This window comes from Argentina silus, assembly GCF_951799395.1.
Source record: "Argentina silus genome assembly, chromosome: 2".
Lineage (NCBI taxonomy): Eukaryota > Metazoa > Chordata > Actinopteri > Argentiniformes > Argentinidae > Argentina > Argentina silus.
In genome coordinates, this window is record NC_139656.1 from 8,559,610 (window position 1) to 8,579,609 (window position 20,000).

At 46.7% G+C, this 20,000-nt stretch overlaps 1 protein-coding gene across 1 annotated transcript in view; it reads left to right on the forward strand.

Moving 5' to 3' along the window:
- The window catches only part of rnf43 (ring finger protein 43), a 70,643-nt gene that overhangs the window by 36,268 nt on the left and 14,375 nt on the right, over positions 1 to 20,000 (forward strand). The window contains exon 2 of the mRNA XM_083693475.1: positions 9,176 to 9,298. Coding sequence (XP_083549601.1) covers positions 9,176 to 9,298 — 123 coding nt within the window. The remainder of the gene's footprint in view (positions 1 to 9,175; positions 9,299 to 20,000) is intronic.

Consider the following 20,000-nt stretch of genomic DNA (forward strand, 5'->3'; position numbering starts at 1 on the left):
GTCATACAATTAATGGTTTTAGGGCTATAATACTTTGGTGTGCTCCTTTTCGACCAATGAGATCACTTCTGGGCAATATGTCTGACTATTTAGCAGACACTTTTGGCTAAAGAGCCCCAGGGGCAAAGTTCTCCATAATGTAACTTCAAGCCACTACAAAGGTAATATGGTATATTATATATATATATGGTACACTATAATATGGTGGCAGATAGAGAAGGGACCTACATAAGAGACAATCAGTGGGTTTGAACCAGCAATATTAGTTTATCAGTGTTCAAGCCCTATTTTTGCTGATTCTTTCACTTTAATTTAATCGTTATTTCTTTATGCTCCAAATATCATCATTATGACGCTGTACATGTTTTCCCTCTCAACGCTCATTTTATCATTGATTGTTAATTTAAGGTATTTGATTACATGAATGACACAGCTTGTTCTTAAATCAAAATGTTGGTGTAGAGAGTGTGGAACATGATTTGTTTCAAAGCTTGTTTTAGTGTTTTGTTTCAGACCTATTCTTAGTGTTTGGATGTTGCTTTTAAGTGCATCAAAAAACCTAAATGTATTTTCACAGCACTCTCTTCCCACACAAATGTCTGATTTAAGAACCACTTGGGGTGTTTTGGCGTACTGTAGCTTAGGTACACTACTTGTTTTGGTTTCACAACACAATACGTATGTTTTGTCACTTTCTTCTAATAGTTTAGAGTGGTGCTCAGTTTCAGTCTCTGAGCTGGTTTAGAGGTTTAGGGTTTAGAGCTTTATGGGCCTGGAAGAACAGTCTGAGAGCTAGAGCATACAGAGGGAGGAGGAGGGAGGAGGAGGAGGAGGGAGGAGGAGGGAGGGGAGGAGGGGAAAGGCTTCCCGCTAACGCACAATGTGAACTTTGACCTATCTGGAAAATAAGCATATTGCAGGGAAAAGTAAAGGGTGGGGTTTGTGGAGTTGGGTGGAAGGTGTGTGTGTGGGGGGGAGGGGGGGTATTGTGTAAGTACTTCATCTCCAAATGAAAGAGGGGTATTAAAAACACCCCCAACAGCCCATATTTTATTTTATTTTATGTGACGTGTGTAAAAAACGCACCTGTCTCTCATTAAAGCGAAGCGCATCTTGGTGTCATCTGCCTGACCGTCTTTAGAGCAAGGCGCTTTGTTATTTTTACGTGGAGTTTTATTTAGGCTGACTGTACGCAGTCACCCTGCTTGTTTGGATTTCTGAGACAGCACACACCCAGTACAGTACCTCTACCAGCTGTTTCAGGGTCAGATCCTATTACTAGAGTCCCACCTTCAGCTCTAATGACTCAAACAAAAACACAGGCCCTGGACCAGTTGCTAGGGTCATAAAGTACCTCTCCTCCCCAGAGAGACGGTTGGGCCCGGAGCAGTGCAGGCTGGGTCTTGGTGCGTTGGCACATGGGCGTCTGATGTGATGTGGCCAGTGGTTAAGTTTTTTAGGGGAGAGGAGGTGGCACAGCACAGCACTGGAGATGAAGAGAGATCCAAAGGCAAGGCTGGTTACAGACAGCCTGTTCTTCAGATCCACCCAGAGCAGCAACGTTTTCCATATGTCTTGCCTGTACCGACTCCTCTCTGACTGCTCCCTCCCTCTCTCTCTGCCTCCTCTCCTTCCTCCACCCTCTTCCAACATGCATTTCTGGATGGATGGATGGATGATGTAGAAAAGCCCTGAATGACCCCCTCTCTCCCAGATATAGTTGAGTTCAGCCCCCTCCTCCATCCACTGATGTACAGTACATACTGTACAGTACTGTAGAGACTGAAACAGTGTCCCAGTAGGGTTAACTGGGAGTGCTGGTGTGGAACCTGAGAGGGCAGCGGAGTAGCAGGCAGGCAGGACAGAGGAGGCAGCAGAGAGGAAGCCTGGGAGACTTGTGTATGTGGCCCCTGTGTCTAGGAAAGAGGGATCAGTGAAACACTAACAGACGCATGGGTTACTGAGCCTGTGACTTGTGTTGACAGGGAAGCTCTGTGTTTATGTTAACCTACTGTAGAGCTTTGAAATGGATAGTGTGGCCCTGAGGCTGATAGAGTGGATCTAGTGTGTGTGTGTGTGTTTGTGTGTGTGTGTGTGTGTGTGTGTGTGTGTGTGTGTGTGTGTGTGTGTGTGTGTGTGTGTGTGTGTGTGTGTGGAGACAGAGGGGTGGGGATGGGGGGTGGTCGGTTAATGAACCTGTGGGAGAGCTGAGGGGAGGGCACAGGTCACCGTCTCCAAGCTGTCTCCATGGTGATGCGCATGTGACTGACCCACTTAGGCTTGTATTGAAAGCGTTGACACTGGACATGAAGCGCCTGAAGAAATGTGATGAGGTAATTTTGCTGTGTCATTCGTCTTTTACCTTGTGTCAGTGGTAAGGAATTGTGTGTGTAACACTGTCAGTATGCTCATACTGCAGAGTACATCCTTGTGCCCTTTGAGCTGCACCCCCTTCGGTTCCTGCAGTGTCTCTCAAGCCTGGTTGGTCAGCCACACAATGGATGAGAAGTGTGTGGAAACATTGATGATGTTTTAGGAATGTGTTGCGGGTTAAAAGAAATATTCTGCATGTGCCCCTCATGTGGGGAAAGTCACTCTGCTTTCATCTCTTCACTACAATGGGTTTAGTTTATTGCTCTTGTAGGCCCTATGTGCTACTGTGTGCAGGCTTATGTGAGGTTTGCCAGGTGAGGTGTCAGGCTGGCTGTGTGTTGCCAATTAAATGACTCAGACTGTGTGTAATCTGATAGTATCTTATGTGTCTAACATGTTTGTGAATCTCAAGGCCCCCTCTTAGGAACTCTTTTCTTTTGGAGAATGGAGCACTGTGTAAGTGTAAACTTAGCAATAGGGCGTCTCTCTGACCCCTCTCTGGCCAGTGTGGTGATGTTTCTGTCTCTGTGTGGGTGTGTGATTATGTGTGTGTGCGTGTTGTCCCACTTTTAGTTGGGGACGCAGGCAGGTCAGTGGTGCAGTAATGCGTGTCCCTGTGCTGAGACTGTCCTGGTAGTCCCTTGCTGTCGAGCCCAGTCTGTGGCGGGTGCATGCAACACTGCGCACCCTGCTGGCCTAGGTGTGCAACTGCTTCTGCCTCTCTGCTCCGTTGCTGTAACTGTGCAATGGGACCTCATAGTGCTGCTGGGGAGGTTAGGCCTTTCAGGTGCAGGTGCCGCTCCTTTGCAATGGCCTCAAAACAGAAGTAGAGTTATGTGTCTTACCAAAGACAACAGAGTATTGTTTACTCTACAATCAAGTCATGTTCATGTTACTGGCCTCACCTCACCCATCAGTACATGCAGACGTTAAGCCTTGTTTGGAGAAAGTGTTTTTTGGAGCAGAGTTTATATCAATATGTACCAACACATGATAGTTTACGTTCAAGTTCTCTCCTCTGCTTTAGTTTCTGACCCCATTTTCTGATTAGAATGAAAAAGGTTTCTTTTTTATTCTAATCCCTTTCTTAAAGCAGAGACAGTCTGACTGGCTGGCCTTTATTCATCCAGGAGTCGGGGTAACACTCGTACTTTAAGAAAGCACCCTGGCCGATTCAGGGCTGACGGTAATTATTCTGGCCTCATTATGGTATCATGTTTCCCCCGAGTCATTCTCTGCGGTAACGGTTACTGGATCTGGGGCTGACACTGTCAATAAAGCTGGGGGAAATCTGACGCGCCTCTTGCTTTGACAGGACTAAAGCGGTAATGCCTCCTGTTTCTTTGCATTTGTAAGGAGAGGAGCGGGCTACAAGACCCACTTTTCCAGATGCTTCTGTAGAAAACTGCACTTTCATCCAACTCCCTGGCTTCAATATACCCATTGATGTATATATGAGAGTTCTGATTGTGTGTTAACCCAGGGAAATTGTTATGGTTGGACTTTAGGTTGCAGCAATCATTCATTATAAATCAAAAGGAGAATTAGCTGTTCTTTGGTCTCATTTTGAAGCATATTGGCGTTTACTTACAGTATATATATAAATATATTATAATTTAGCAGACACTTTTATCCAAAGGGACTTACAGTACAGTGAGTGCATACATTTTTGTATAGTTTTAATTCATAATGATAAAATTGAATATTGAGATTTTCCTAGACATGTGTTGTAGGAGCCAGGGTGATTGGTCCATCGAGGGGTCTGACATTTGGAAAGGGATTGCCCCCCACCCCTGAGTGCCCCCCTGAACTAACCCTGAGGTTGAGCTGCACTCCTGCACCCAGTGCAGTGTTGGGTTACTACCCCTACAGGCACACTGCTCACATGCAAGGGGCTGCTCACTGAACCCTCCTAGGGATGGACACACACACACACACACACACACTTCTTGCACACTCAAAGACATACCTATGCGCTTGCTCACTCACTTACATACACACTTACACTCTAATGATAGGCAGCCATGTTTGAGCAGGAGGCTAACTCATCTGTTCCCCAGCACCACTGTTGACACAGAGCTTTGACGAGTACAGGAAGTTCAGGCAGTTCAGAGGAAGTGTTGGTGTTTGAACTTGTCTAATCACCTCAGACTCCCTAAGCTTTAGTCCGTGAGCCAAACCGGTCCTGAGAGCCGTGAGAGAGCGGACACTGAGACCGGCCAACCCCAGACCGACCCTCTGCAACTCCCTACTCCTCTCTGCTTTCCTCCCTTATCCAGGCCTCGTGGAAGACTCTGACCCTTTAATCCAGCCTCCGGTGTTTGTGTGCGTGTGCGTGTGTGTGTCTGTGTGTGTGTGTGTGTGTGTGTGTGTGTGTGTGTGTGTGTGTGTGTGTGTGTGTGTGTGCGCGTGCGCGTTTGTGTGCGTGTCTGTGTGAGTGTGTGTGTGTGTGTGTGTGTGTGTGTGTGTGTGTGTGTGCGCGTCTGTGTGTGCGCGTCTGTGTGTGTGTGTGTGTGTGTGTGTGTGTGTGTGTGTGTGTGTGTGCCAGAAAGGCCCAGGTGTGTGTTTGATGGTGGAGTCTGGCCCGGGCCTGTTTGGACCAAGCTCAGAGAGGGAGAGTGCGTCTGTCTGATTGAGGAGCCCAGCTGCGAGAGGCAGAGGCATTCTGTTGACTGGCTCCACTGGAAACTGGGACACACACCGGGTCAGCGGCCACATACTTTGCTGGTGCTGGAACAGGAGGAGGATGGAAGTGAATGTGTGTGTCTGTGCGCTGGGGGCTGGGTTAATAGAATTCTTCCTTGATGTACATTAGCTTGGCAGGCTTTCTAGCCCTGAGGGTTATAGCTTAAAAGGCTTATTATTACCCCCCCCCCCCCAACAGTGATATATTTCCTTCATCTCCAATTTAACTTATAAGCTTACTTATGACATTTTAATATTTTGTGTAATATTTCACCAAGCATACATGTGGGTCTTTAAAACCCCTGAGAGTTGAGTGGATGTAAACTGAAGGGTAGAGGCTGATGAGAGGTGCAAGCTCCTTTTGGTTCCCCCCTCTAACACACACTGACATAACTGCCGAGGCTCAGCTCCTTTTGGTTCCCCCCTCTAACACACACTGACATAACTGCCGAGGCTCAGCTCCTTCCTGGCAGGAGCTGAACAAGAAAGCTCTCTCGCCGATTATTGGCAGATGAAAAAAGAAGACCCACAGGGCAAAGAGGGGAAAAAATTATTGACTTCTCACCACAGCTACTATTTATTTTCCCTTTTTTCTGTTCATCTGTTTGTTTTCAAGGCTGTTAGATTCTTGCCTTGTAGTATTTTTGGGCAGACTTTGATTGAGCTGGAGAGGAATGTCTTTAATCGTGGCTACAAAGGAATGGAAGGACATCTCCCTCCGCTTTTAAATAGATATAGATGGAGGAGTGACCATTGTTAACAGACCAGGCAACTGTTTGTGCACCCTGCGGTTTCTAGTCCTTGTGAAATGGAGACTCAGTGATTTTGGTTCCCAGGCCCCTTTTTCTCAGGCCCGTACAAAAACCAAATGAAGACGTTTCAGTCTGTCTATGCTGCTGTTTATAGCCAAGCACCAGTCTGCTGCTAACTGGCAGACATTACAAATAGTGGCATATGGACAATGTTCACAGTCATTTGATTGTAAGTGGAGCAGGCATATCTAAAAAAGAAGATAATGCCTAGTATTGTAAGCGATGCAAAAAACATAGACACTGTCACAAACAGGAGGTTACAATCTTCATTGCCTCTGCCTGTCAGAGAAGCAGATCAGAGGATACTGAATTCAGTAGCCAAAGACTCACTTTCTCTCTCAGAATGCATGATAAGATCTAGCATCTTAACCTGTTTGTAATGTCTCAACTTGCACATGGCTACTGTAGGTGTTGCTAGTGTCACAAAAAGACAGTGTAGACAATGATCACTTGATGCAGTAAAAGGAGAAGAGTAGAGTAAAACCTGATTGTAAGACTGAATAGGGGTTTTTTCTATACATTTACCCCTAAACCTGTAGTATGATGGGGCGTGGTGATGGCGACAGTGGTAGTAGTAGTGTCATTATCTTTTTATTTTTTACTTCCTTTTTCTTTGTTAAAGGCCAAGTTCCGCTGTTGGCCTCTAATTTGGGGCTAGTAAATGTGGATTGGTAAAGCAGCTGCCAGCGTAGCGTGCAGGCCAGGGGTTCACACTCCCTCCCCGCCAGCTACACTGGGCCTACTGGATGGGCCTCTCACACTGGGCCTACTGGATGGGCCTCTCACACTGGGCCTACTGGATGGGCCTCTCACACTGGGCCTACTGGATGGGCCTCTCACACTGGGCCCAGGACAGCAGCTATAGTCTAAACACACTTTGCATGATAGTATTAGCTAGCTTTTTTCTTCTTTTGGCTCTACACTCCAAAAGTTTGGATTTGAAATTGTTAGACCACCAAAAGAGATGGGACAGATTTATCAAATGTCCAAATTAAGCACTCATGTTTAGTATTTGGTACAATCCTTTGCACGCAATAACTGCACGAAGTGTGCGACCCATTGACCCAACCAGACACTGAGTATCTTCTCTGGTGATGCTCTGACAGGCCTGCAACCATCTTCAGTTGTTGTTTGTTTGAGGACGTTTTGCCTTAAGTCTCCTCTTCAGCAAGTTAAATGCATGTTTAATAGGATTTACATCTGGAGATTGTCTTGGCTAGTCAACAGCTTTTCACTTTTTGGCCCTGAAAAATTCCCTCGTTGCTATGGCAGTATGTTTTGGGTCATTGTCCTGCTGTATGATGAAGTGCCGTCCAATGAGTTTGGAGACTTGGACCAATAAGATGTACACTTCAGAATTCATCCTGCTGCTGCCATCAGCAGTTACTGTACATCATCAACGAAGACAAGTGATCCAGTTCCTGTGGATACATACTTCACTGTCCCATTACTTATGCAGGGCACTGTACATTGTAGCTTTATAATTTTAACGCTACCTACTGTACATTTTTCTTAGTGGGAGGACTCCCTCTACCTCTGTCTCTAGAGCTTTCGGGACTGGAAGGGTTTGTTTGCATGAGAAGTGTGTGTGTGTGTGTGTGTGTGTGTGTGTGTGTGTGTGTCCAGCTGTGCAATGTGAGTGCACACTGTCCCCTTTTAACAATAACATCTTTCCCTGTCTCTGTAAATACATATAAAATGTTCTCTCTGGAAAAGCAGTAACATGTGACCCTCAGAGTAGGTTTTGTTTTTGTTTTGATTAGGGGACATAGCATCTACATCGAAGGCCAACAGTTGTTTGGAAAGCAAGTCTAACCCTTGAGCAGACTTCTTGGCACGAGAGTATGGAGTGGTTCTTTAATCATCAATGTTGTTTTCCCTCAGTTGCATTGCCAACACTCCATAGTCCATAGTATTCTATTAATCATTCGTGGCACGTGTGCAGTGGCCTCCATCATAAACTGGAACCCCACCCATACGTGAGGATGTTGACTGGAGATGTTTTTCTTTCTCTCTCCTCCCTCCGCTTCTCTCCCTCTCCCTGACGGATTTGCACCAGCCCTCTGTGACACATGACGTCAGTCCCCTCTCCTCAGCCGAGGTGCCAGCTGTTGATGTCACCCCTGGGTCTTTTTAATTTAGAGATTTCCGCTGGGTGAGATCAGGGGGAGTCCCATGACCTCAGCCCACGGCCACATGAAGAGGCCCGCGGGGCGGTTGGGGTGGGGTGGGATGGTATGGGGTGGGGCAGGACCGGGACAGGGCAGGGTGGGAACACCTCGTGGGGTATGAGCTGGAGGAGTGAACTGGTGCCACTGGATGACTTATAGTACGAGCAGTAATGAGGTCTAATCTATGGCCCTTCTCTCACGCAGTGACATTGATGCTCTCATGCCCTGTTGATGTTATGGTGTGTAGTGTTGTGTGGTTGTGTCGTAAGAGTGGTCTGTCCCTCCCCAGTCTCTCTGTTTGGTTGTCGTGCGACGCTAGCTTGTGACGGTATGACTGACGAATATGGCTGCTATCCTCTAGAGCTCTTAAATACAGCCTTTTTAGCTTTTCGGATGGGATCAAATGTTCCAACCAGAGACTATCTCTTATTTCCCTAGTGCTTAAGTCTTTGAATGGGGGTGAACATCACTCTCTCCATCTTTCCATATAAATGATTGTGTACTGAAGTCCTTCTCTATAGCTATATATACACCAGTCCTCCCAGGCACCTCCCTGTTCTCTGTGACTAGACAGAGAGGGCATTTAAGGCCTTAGCACCAGCATTGCCTGCCTGCTGTTGTCATCACATGTCCAAGGTGGTAAATTTTTACAGCCCACTGTTCTGTGTGTATTATAGTACATGAGCCCTGTGGTGTAAAGGGAAAGTGGGAGAGCTCTTCTAGTTAGGGCCTTTTCTCCACAGATTTCTTTTTGTAGTTTTTGATGAGGTGACTATTCGTCAAATGTGCGCCCACATGGTGAAGAATTGCAGTATATCAACCATACACCATCATTATAGTGAGCAGTAGACTAGATTCACTCCACAGTTAGCTCTGTTTTCTGTTGAATGAGCATAACACTCCAAGTAGCATTATTTATGTTGGTTATTTTGTCGACTTACTCATTTTACTTTCATCATTCTCGTTCTGTTAGTAAATCACATAGTTGCATTACTATGCTCAACCATAAAAGTGCATAAAACTATGTGTCTTGTATAACAGTCAATGTTGAATCATGTCTGTTATGTTTGGTGGAGATACTGTATGGAATCAAAGCTGACCAACATGACTGACCTTTCTGTCTCTTCTCTCCAGTCCCACCCTCTGTCCCTGTGCAATGCCAGTGAGGATGAGCCTCAGGAGAGCGACTTCATCACCATCGTCAAGCTGGAGAGCCCCGAGAGCAAGGTGCATAAGTGTCAGTCGCTGCTCAAGAAGGTAGGATCACACACACACACACCCCGCCCCCCCCCCCCCCCCACACACACACACACACACACACCATGTCTGCTTTCACAGTCCCCCGAGATGCTCTATAGTCTGCATCTGCCTGTGTGTCATACAATGGATGGACACATCTAAAAGTTTGATGTTGTTTTTGTTTGTGCGCTCTGTCATTTATCTAGAACCCTGAAAGCCAGCCAAGCTAAACATTTTTGCCCTCCTTTTTGGCACAACATCCACTCTTAGATCTATGGTGCTTTAAGATCCATACTTGAGGGAAGGGGGGGTAGTAGAATGTTGGCAAGAGTTAAATGTGATTGAGAGGATGCTCTCAGCGAGAGGGGCTGAGGTGGGGGCGGGGGAGGGTGTTATGTTATGTGGCTGTGGCAGTGAGCCCCTGGTTCCTGGCGCTGGATGTGAGGTTCTGAGGCTCCAGCTGTCACTGGCTGTACCCCGTACCCTGTTCCTCTGGCCAGCAGGACCAGACAGTTGCTGTTCCCCGTCTCTGCCTGGCCAGGACAGATGCAGCGGTAGCAGCAGAGGCTCAACCCATGAGGCCATGTTAGATGTGTAGGACTAAAACAGAGGTGACCCACATCCCTGTTGTGCTACAGTGCCATAGCAGGCATTGTTTTCTCAAACGATAGGCTAAAAGTTGTGGTGAACAGACTTTTGGATTTGATAGTTATGCTTTAAACTGGTAAAATGGGTAATAAGTGATGGTGAGGATGTTTTCTTCCGGCTCTGCTCTCTTTGTCATTAGTTCACTATACTTTTCTTTAGTTTTAAGTGTTTAAAGAAATATCCCCACATTTCCCCAGTCTGCTGCTGACCCTACTATAGAACCTGAACTGTGTCACTCCAGACTGACTCTAAACAACTTTAAAGCCTTAATGGCAACACTGTGTTGTCCGGTAAACACAACATGGTCATGCCCTTGAACAAAAGCTGTTGCTGCCGAGAACTATCTCAGTCATAGCAGATACGCTTTGAGATCAGGGGGAAATCTTTCATGCTGTTTTGGTAGTCTGGAAAGTATGTGTTGCTATAAACTGTACTCCAGCCACCTGCATCCTTGTTTCCTTTGTGAGATTCAAAGCTTTCGGCTTTGGCAGACTTATGTGGGATTTAGCATCTGCTGAAGAGTTTACAGTATGGTTTTAAAAGAATATGAATGAAATGTTCTAGATGTGCGTACTGGTCCAGGTTTGGACAACACATCTGTCTCATGTTTTAGATCAACTTGTTTACAGTGTAGCCTTTCTATAGCAGTCCCACACAGATCTATAGATACACAGACAGCCACAGAGGCCTCACGTTGCACCACACGGCTCAGAATAGACTTTTAAGCAAACAAAGTGAAGCTCAAACCTTGGGGGATAAGATTTCATTGTTGTCCTTTGTTTTTATTTTGGTTTTCCGAGGTTCCTATCCCTGGCGACATCGTGCACTCGAGGGATGTGCCAGATTCCTTTCCTGATTTGTGGTGACTCTTCACTCAAATGTCGTCTAACCTTTTTTTTTTTTTACTGCTTGGATTTCACAATTCTTTGAAAAGCTTTCAAGGCCAGAGTTGAGGATATGCCAAACGTTTCATTATAATCAAACTGTATCTCTTAAGGATGGGCTCTGGTGTAGTAAACATCTATTTGTGACAAAGCAGACACTTTTTTAACCACATTGGGGAAATGGCATACATTCATTGGGCTGTGTTGTTCCCTTCATCGTATTTCCCAAGATTTCGCCTTCTTGTAAGAGGTAGGACGGGGGTTTGATATGGGTGTGCCATCGCCCTCTCCTGGTACACCGATGGTTAAAGGCCATCTATGACCCAGTTTCACATCCCTGTGCTCATGTGCAGCTTTATCCTTGTTTGCATTTGGAAACAGTTCTCTTTATGCAAATGTCTGAATCAGGATTTCTCTACTGCTTAAGTGTTTTCACTACGACATGCTTTTCCCAACATGCTCCTCAAGCAACACTGATGATAGACTCCCAGGCTTTAGTCCTTGAACAATGCTAAACTCTTGAAAAGAATTCCCAGCAAATATCCAAAACAACCACTAGGCCTAGTCTAAACATTCAATGGGGGTTCTATTTGTAATGAATGAAACTTGCACCTTGTAGACACAGTGGAGCTGTATGGATGAACGGTGATAATGTCCCTGAGCTAAACCATAAAGCTGCCTCCCTTCTCAACCGGCAGACGACTGATCCACAAAACTCTGTTTATGAAGTACCAGGAATAATACACAGCTCAAAGCTCTTAGAATGATTGGGGCTTCCACCCATGTCTGGACTTGTTAGCTCCCATAGAATGTGTTTCTTATTTATTCCCCTCTTCTTAGTTTAGCTATTTGGCTCAATTGTATTGTAATCCTGTTTCCTTCTACTTGTGTTTAAACAGCATACTGAAGTGTGTGTGTGTGTGTGTGTGTGTGTGTGTGTGTGTGTGTGTGTGTGTGCCCATGCTACTTACTGTGCTCTCAGGGAGGTACAGGAAAAGTAGCCCAAGTGACAGGAAGTGCTAGAAAACAGGGGAAATCCGCGAAGGGAGGAATAAATCAAGGCCCTCTCGACAGTGTTTTTGTCTTCTTCTCCTCTGATAGTCAGAGGGGGGGCGGTGACACTGACCTCAGGCTGTTCCTGCCCAGGGTTTTTTACCATGAGTGGGGGGCTGGAAACGCGTGGCCTGCTTTTGGCCTCTTTTCCCTCAGTAGCAAAGTCAAATGTCTAGAACTCAGGGGAGCGGAATTAAGAGAGAAAACTGCAGAACATCTGGAAAATGGGACAATTTGAGCTTTGAGGGTAAATGCAAAAAGCAGCAGGTACACAATGGACTTCTCAGAATTAATGTTTCAATGTGAGCAGACTTCTGGACTGGCTTTGATGACTGAATAAGATCCATTAGGTGGAATCTCTAGATAGAAATCCTTGTTTATTGATGGACCTTTTTGTTGACTTGATTTAGAAACTGATTGATTTTCAGTGCCTTCTTACAACGCCATTTCATGGTAAATGCACATGTGTAATGTGTGTGTATAATGTATGTTACATCAAAATCTCTCCTCCAATGGAGAAAGGTAACATTTCCTACCTTTGTAGTCTACACTAGTCTAACAGGGACCAGACTGTTGACCAGACTGTTACCATACAGTACTTGCCTGCACTACCCCTGTGTGTGTGTGTGTGTGTGTGTGTGTGTGTGTGTGTGTGTGTGTGTGTGTGTGTGTGTGTGTGTGTGTGTGTGTGTGTGTGTGTGTGTGTGTGTATGGGAATGGGTGTGGGTTGACCCCAGACTAGTAGCCTGTCTACATCCCTTGGCCTCCAGTAGGCCAGAGCAGCACCTGGCCTCCCTCTCAGCTCTCTTCCAGATGCCTGTGTGTGTCTGCCCCTGCCTGGGATGTACCGTACCAGGGCCCCTGCAGCTCCCGCCAGAACCCTTTTATGCACCTTAAGTTCCCTTTTAAAATCTTTGAAGCATATTGAAAAACAAAGAGGAAAAAACATTCCAACCACAGATCTGTGGTTGGGCTTTTCATACACCTATATAGGAAAGGATGGAAAACCATGTGTTGGCCTTTCCCTCTGTTTTCTCTACTCAAGGAGTAGCCTATGTGGTGCCGTTTGTGACACAAATGTGGAGTTTGTCTCTTAGACTGAGCTTTTATTTGTGTTAACTAATACTGTTAGTTAACAGTACCACTTTAATAGTACCACTGTGTACCTCAATAAAGTGTACGTCAGTATGAAAATAGTAAACTAACTCTGTGTGCACTGTGCATTGACGTGTGTGTCTCCCCTGCTCTTACCTGAAACAGTTGAGAAACTGTTTTGCCAAAACTTTTTTCACCTTAGGCAACGCATGCCATCCTTTCTCTGTGTAGACTGTGTGTAACAGCAGGATTAATGTATAACCGCCTCTCTGTAGCTTTGCCTTCGATCTCTCTTCTGCTCTCCTCATACCTACCTGCTTTATGAAGTGTGTAGGTTTATGGCCACTTTTACCATTAATACCCAAATGGAACAGTATGCCTTTTCTGTCTCATTTCCTTTGTTTCTAAAGTTAACATTTCAAAGCTGGATGCCCACATTGTCATAAGAGAGTACTTTGTAAAGACCTGTGTCCAGCTCTTACTTCAGTCAGGCAGCTTGAGGTTTTATTCTCATATGTAGTTTAATTTCACCTTTAGTAGATGTTTGATTACTCATTATCGATTACATCCGTTATTCTCCAAAGGCTGTGACCAGTTGTCTTCATTTGTTTTTGAGACAGGCATCAGGCTGCAGCAGTGGAGGTATTTTCCCGATCCAGTGCCCTCTGTCGCTCCCGTTCCTTCCGTAACGTTTACGGGCTGATATTATCAGGGAAGCGCGGGCCACGCTCACAGGGCTTTTGATAAAGCAAAACAATGGGAACCTTTGTAGGGCCTCCCACCCTCCACCACCATGCACACTGCACACACACTCACAACACACACACAACACACACCGCACACACGCCCTGCCAACATTAGCTGCAGTCTCTCCTCCAGAGAGAGCGACTCCACAGTGCCAAAAGAAGTATTGAAACAATGTGGAGGAAAGAGGAGTAGGCCATGGCCTGTAGGGTTGCGACTGAGGTCACTCTCCAGTGGTTTTGCTCTGTCAGACCTCACCTGGACACTGCCCTAGACACTGACGGGCTGGCCGGGGGGAGGTCCCACTTCACTAGTATGACCCTCTGCCTCACTGCTGCTGTTGGAACGTACTCAACTGTTTCTCTTGACGCTGTCGTTTTTGGAGGAATATCTGAAGTTAATTAATTCATGTGTGTTTGACTTATTTTCACAATGCAATAACATGTCAATGTCTAGCTATATTGTTGATTTCCATACCATTTCCATTCCAAATCATACCGGCTGGCATCTCTTGTTTAGATTTTCTCTAGTGAATGTGGGACTGAGAGGGAGAGTTTGTGTGTGTGTGTGTGTGTGTGTGTGTGTGTGTGTGTGTGTGTGTGTGTGTGTGTGTGTGTGTGTGTGTGTGTGTGTGTATGAGTGAGAGTGAGAGTGAGAGTGAGAGAGTGTGTGTGTGTGTACAGGGGAGGAGAGGGTGGTTAAGGTCTGGGGACAAAAGGGGGCAACCTCATATGACATGAAAGGAGACTCCTGACGAGTTGGCAGGGCGAGGAGAATTCTATTAACAGTCACCTGGGTCAAGTTCCCTTGTCTCAAAGCCTGAGGCACCACTGTCCTGTGGCAAGCTGATCAGGAACGATGTCCAATTGGTCATATATGTCCATTGTGTTGCAATTAAATACCATTTAGAGTGCATCTCTAAACTAAAGTGTGTGCTATGTCCTATGTGGGTGATACGGCGATAGGGAACAGATGCCAGGGATACAGAGGGGCTCTGGTGTGACAGAACGCTCATCGCTGAAAATCAGGAGCCAGTTGTTGCTGATTTCCGTGGAGCATCTGCTGTGTTTGAAGTCCAAGGCCAGGCATGCAGAGTGATAAGTCTTCCGTTGTCGTCACTGAGCCTGGAGAGTGCATTCCCGTGGGAACAGGCCAACGGATATTAGCAGGCGGAACAGCAGCAATGTCACCGAGGCCCTACTACGCTCAGTCACTAGGTATTGATTTGGACTATGTGTTTTTTATGTGTGCTTCAGAAGGGGTTCCACGATGTGCTGTACTGATACTGTAGCAGCCCTCCAGTGGAACATGGGAGTACAGTTCAGTCGTTTGTTCTGTAGCCCAGGTTCCCAGAGACACGCGGCTCACACAGAGAATGGACGAAAGCTGCTTTAATCGCCGCATCCAAACAAGGTATAAGCCTCCTCCATTCACCCTCCTGTGGACCTGGCCCAGCCCTCAGCCCTCAGGCTGCATGAAGTGGTGAATAAACATAGCTAGTCACAATGAAAAGACAGCAAAATCCTCTGGTTGCTTTATTGCTTTATTTAATTACAGATTTAAGAAAAAATAATAGAGCCGCGTTTCACTTTGGAGCCAGGGGCTTTTCGTGTCACTTCATACCTGCCTGCCTGGCAGTACAGCCCTTTAAGGTAGGGTGGAAGGCTAGTAGTGTAACTTAGACATGGGGGAACATCCCTGGTGAGTTCACCTGCTGGTCACGGGGAGAGTCCATACACACAGGCAGAGCTGTAGGCCAGGGTATCAAAGACAATGTACCAGGGGGGCTGACTCTACCTCAGGGACTCTGTAACTGGAGGATTAGGGAGGAAAGGACCAGGCCTTTATCACAGAGCACCTTTCAGAGAGCCTGGTATTGTAGGAGGAGAACAATGAGAGGAATACTTTAGGTTCCCCTCTTCAATGGGAAAGTGCATTCCTCCCTTTGTCCCACGCACACTCACTTCAAAACAAGTGGCGTGGTATGCATTTCTCAGTCATGTGGTGTTGGCGCCGTCTTTTTTCGGTCAAAGGAGAAATGGAAAGCAAACATTTCCCATGTGTGTTTTTCCCATTAATCTGGCTATCCAGGTGTGCAGGTGGGATACAGGGGAGGGAGGTGATGGGATAGAACTGTGACTGTGACTGATGGAATTAGCTGTTTTCTGCTGGGTGAGACTAAGAAGGGGGGTGGCTGGGTTGGAAAGGGTGGGGTTAGTAGGGGGATAAGGGGTGGGTTGGTGATTAGTGGTGACCCTGGGAGCAGACATCTGTGGGTAGTCATGGAGGGCAGGGTTCGGTGTAGTGGTTGAATTCAACACCATGCTAACGGGAGGCAGGGGCATGGCACTTTGGATTTACTGATGGTGTGTGTGCGTGCGTGCGTGTGTGTGCGTGTGTGTGCATGTGTGTCCTGTAGGCTCTGGGGTGGTCATAGCTTTTCTGAGCCCCCTTTGCCCCACAGGATCACACCATACTTAGCTTTTAACCCAGAGGTGACAGAGGTCACAGCTAAACAGATGTCACCTTGAGGAGCAGCATTGTTGTCATTCACTAGAGTCCAGTAGAGGGGTTGAAGGCAGAGCCAGTGATCATTCCCTCAAATGGGATATAAGTGATGATAGGATGTGCGGTTCAAAAGAGGTTGTTTGGATCAAATTAAGGGGAATATTACAACGCTACATGCACACACACACACATACAATTATTATATTGCCTTGGTCGTTTCAGCGCCACCAAGAGGCTTCCCCGTGGTGTTTGTATGTGTGTGTGTGTGTTTGTGTGTGCGTGCGTGCGTGCGTGCGTGTGTGCGTGCATGCGTGTGTGCGTGCATGCGTGTGTGTGTGAAGGCATGACTGCCTCTAGTGTGAGTGGGTTCCAGTGTCCAGAGAGACTTTGTCATTAATCAGGCTCTCAGATATACTGCTGCTCTATCCGTCTGTTATGAACAGAAACATTCAGTGGAATGCTGACCGTCAAAAGCTCTGGGTTTTGCTGTTTTCGTTTGAAGAATGGCCCAGTGCACACGCACTCTCTCTCTCTCTCTCTCATTCTCACTTACTCACTCAGTCACTTACTCACACACACACACACACACGCACGCACACACACACGCACACACACACACACACACACACACACATTCTCTCTCTTTTCCATTCTGATATTTTATGACCTGTCAGTGTGTTTTTTATTTATGTTCACGACAGTCCCTACTTTGGCAGCTTTTTAATAGTCACACATTAATAATCTGGGCTCCTGCCAACAGTTCTCCTGAGGCTTCGCACTCCCTCTCTTTCACTCTTTCCCTTGCTATTTCACTCATTCTGTCCCTTTGAAGAGATGGAAAATTCTCCACCCCAGAGGTGTGCACACCCAGTAACTCTCCCATTATCTGTCAGGGCAGATTTACTCCAGAACCCCCAGATCGTGAGTTAGCTCATCTCTTCTTCCCTTTATTGGGTTCCTGTCCTGCTCATTGGTGCTGTTGGTGCCTCTTAAACATAGGCTCCAAGGTGATGATGAAGCAAATCATACCTCAGATCTCAGCAAATAAAGCTTAGGGATGTCTTTTAAGTGTCTCTTTTTGATGGCCTCCTTTCTCTTGGCTATAGATGAGTGGCAGCTTGTTTCTCTCTCACCCCCCCCCCCCCCCCTCTCTCTCTCTCTTTCCTCCTCTTCCCCCCTCTCTCCCTCCCTGAAATGAGACATGGCATGTGTCCTGGCTCTGCTTTGACACCACATGAGAGGCGAGCTGAGATCTCTTGGAGCAGACTCTGTCTTCTCCCTTTCAGAACATTATTATTGTTGTTGTAATTATGGTGGTAGAATAGCATGGAGCTCTGTTGGTCTGCAGGCAGATTTGGGTTTGTTGACAGCACGACCGCACAACTTTTATATGCAAACAGTGAGACGTCTACAAAGCCACTGAGCGGGAGGCACAGCCGAAAATAGCAGCAGTTGGAATATCGGTTGTGGGTGTGTGCCTTTCAGTTGGTGTGTATGTGTGCACACGTGCGTGTGTGTGTGTGTGTGTGTGTGTGCGTGCGTGTGCGTGTGCGTGTGTTGTGTGCGTGTGTGAGTATTTGTGCGTGCATGGCTGTTCATCTGTTCTCCAAGCACGGCTACTCAAACTTGAAGGGGCTGCTCCTGGTATTGTTGGAATGCAAAGTGTTTGCGTCTCAAGGCGTTCATATTAGTGCGGCGCATCTCTCACTTGTCACTTCAAAGGGAGCGGCTGGGGGTCAGGGTTTCGTCAGCCTGTCGTCAGCGCTCTGAAGAGACGAGCTGAGAAAAATGCAGCTCTAAATATAGAGCGCCATGCCGTGCTCACAGAGAGGGCTGAGATGATGCCATTAAACAGACGTTAAATTGCAGTTATTAAAATATCTCTATCCTAACCGGTCGGGCCCATTGGAGTAGACACCTCTGGCCATTTCTGGGGGTGTGGTAGGCCGCACGGCCTCCTTAATGTGGTGGGGTGGGATAGGCGGTGCAGGCTGGGTGGAGCACAGTTAGGTTAGGCTGGGTTGGGTTGGATTTAGTGAGTGGAGGAGATTCCAAACAAACACACGTTATGATGGCACCCTTGTTGTTCCAGTTTGTGGTTCATTACAGCAGGAGAATCCCCTTTCCTCATTAGGAAACACGGCTGAACTGTTAGTATTTCGAGATATAGAACAACCCTCAGTCTCTCACTGAGTTGGAGACTTGGGTCTTTTTCACACACTATGATAGTAAATATGATTATGTCCTGTATAAGTTATAAGAGTCCTTTGATCCCCTCTGCTGTTTGAAGATAGATTTGAATTTTTTTGGGTGGCTTGTGAAAATATCTGTGCTGATCAGGCCTGGTCTTGTCCTGAGAGAAGGGGCCCGTCGGCATATAGTACCTGTGGGGTGGTAAAGGGGGGAGGTGTGGGGGTTAGGGTGCGGGGGGGGGGGGGGGGGGGGGATTGGAGAGACTCAAGGGGTCCTGGAAGCGGACCAACAGAAAGCCAGATGACTCACATCAGAACCACCTATAAAAGTGCTTGAACTGTTTGTTCAAGTGTTTGGATTGAGACTTTGAATAGTGTACTGTATGCAAAGGGCCAAGTTTATTCCAGTGTGTGCTTCCATAACAGGTCAATTATATTCTTTTTAGATCTATTTCGACCGCAAAAAGGATCCATAACATCTCTATGATCTCTGTACTCTGCTCTCTCCCTCAGGTGTACTTATGGCAGACCTGTAATGGGAAAAGTATTTGCTCCATTTGATCCTTTGTTGACCACATGAATGATCTCCTGTAAAAGCAGGCTGCTGGCCTGAGTTCCTGGAGATAAAATAATACACGATAAAATAGGAGGGCTGAAGTCTCTATCTGTCCACAGTGCATTCCTTGATCGATTGCAAAAGGCAAACCAAAAGCTTTGTGGTGAAAGAGGAACAGTTGGGGAGAGAGAGAGACTTAAAGAGGAAGAAAGAGAGAGAGTTGGAGATATATTTTCCTGCTGCTGCCAGAACTGTTTCTCTGCACAATGAGGAGCAACATAAAAGGGGAATGGGTGTTAGCACACGGAGGAGCAGCCCATGCTAGCTAGCTCTGTCTGCTGCTCCAAGGTCGCGTCTGAGAGCCCAGCCCAGTCCACGGGTGTTGACAGGAAACTCATTCAATTTGCAGCTTTGATTTGATTCCCTTCCTCCCTCCCTCCCTCTCTCTCCATCTCCTCCCTTTCTCTCCCTCCTTCTTTCCCTCCCTCTCTTCCTCTCCTCCTTATCCCTCCCTCCCCCCTCCCTCCTCTCCTCTATCCGTGTGTAGGGCACGGCCTGATTTTCATTGTGCTTGCTGAGCCGTCAGCCTTCTTTAAGACATGCATTAGAATGTTGTTTTGATATAGCAGCAAGCGGAGGCATGTGGAGCCTTTTGAACTGCTCTGTGCAAACAGATGGAGGTTTTTACGCTGCCTTTATGAGATTAAGTGAAACATTCCCATAAAAAAAAGACATTTCCCCGTTCCCTTGGGCTCCTCTCTCCCCAGTGTGCCTCAGGCCTGGGCTGGGGCGCAGCGCTGAAAGCACAGTGGAAAGTAGTGTCAGCGACAGACACTTCCTCCGCCAGCATCTCTCCCAGAGCTTAGAGCAAACAAAAAGCAAAACAAGCCGGTCTTAAGCCATGCAGATGGAGCGAGTGTGTTGTCTCTACTCCTTGAACCACAGAGGGTTCTAACTCTTCTCAACTCCTGGCTAGATGATTGCCATGTGTATATGGGTACTGTAAGAAACTATGGGATTATGTTGGTATACAGTCTGCA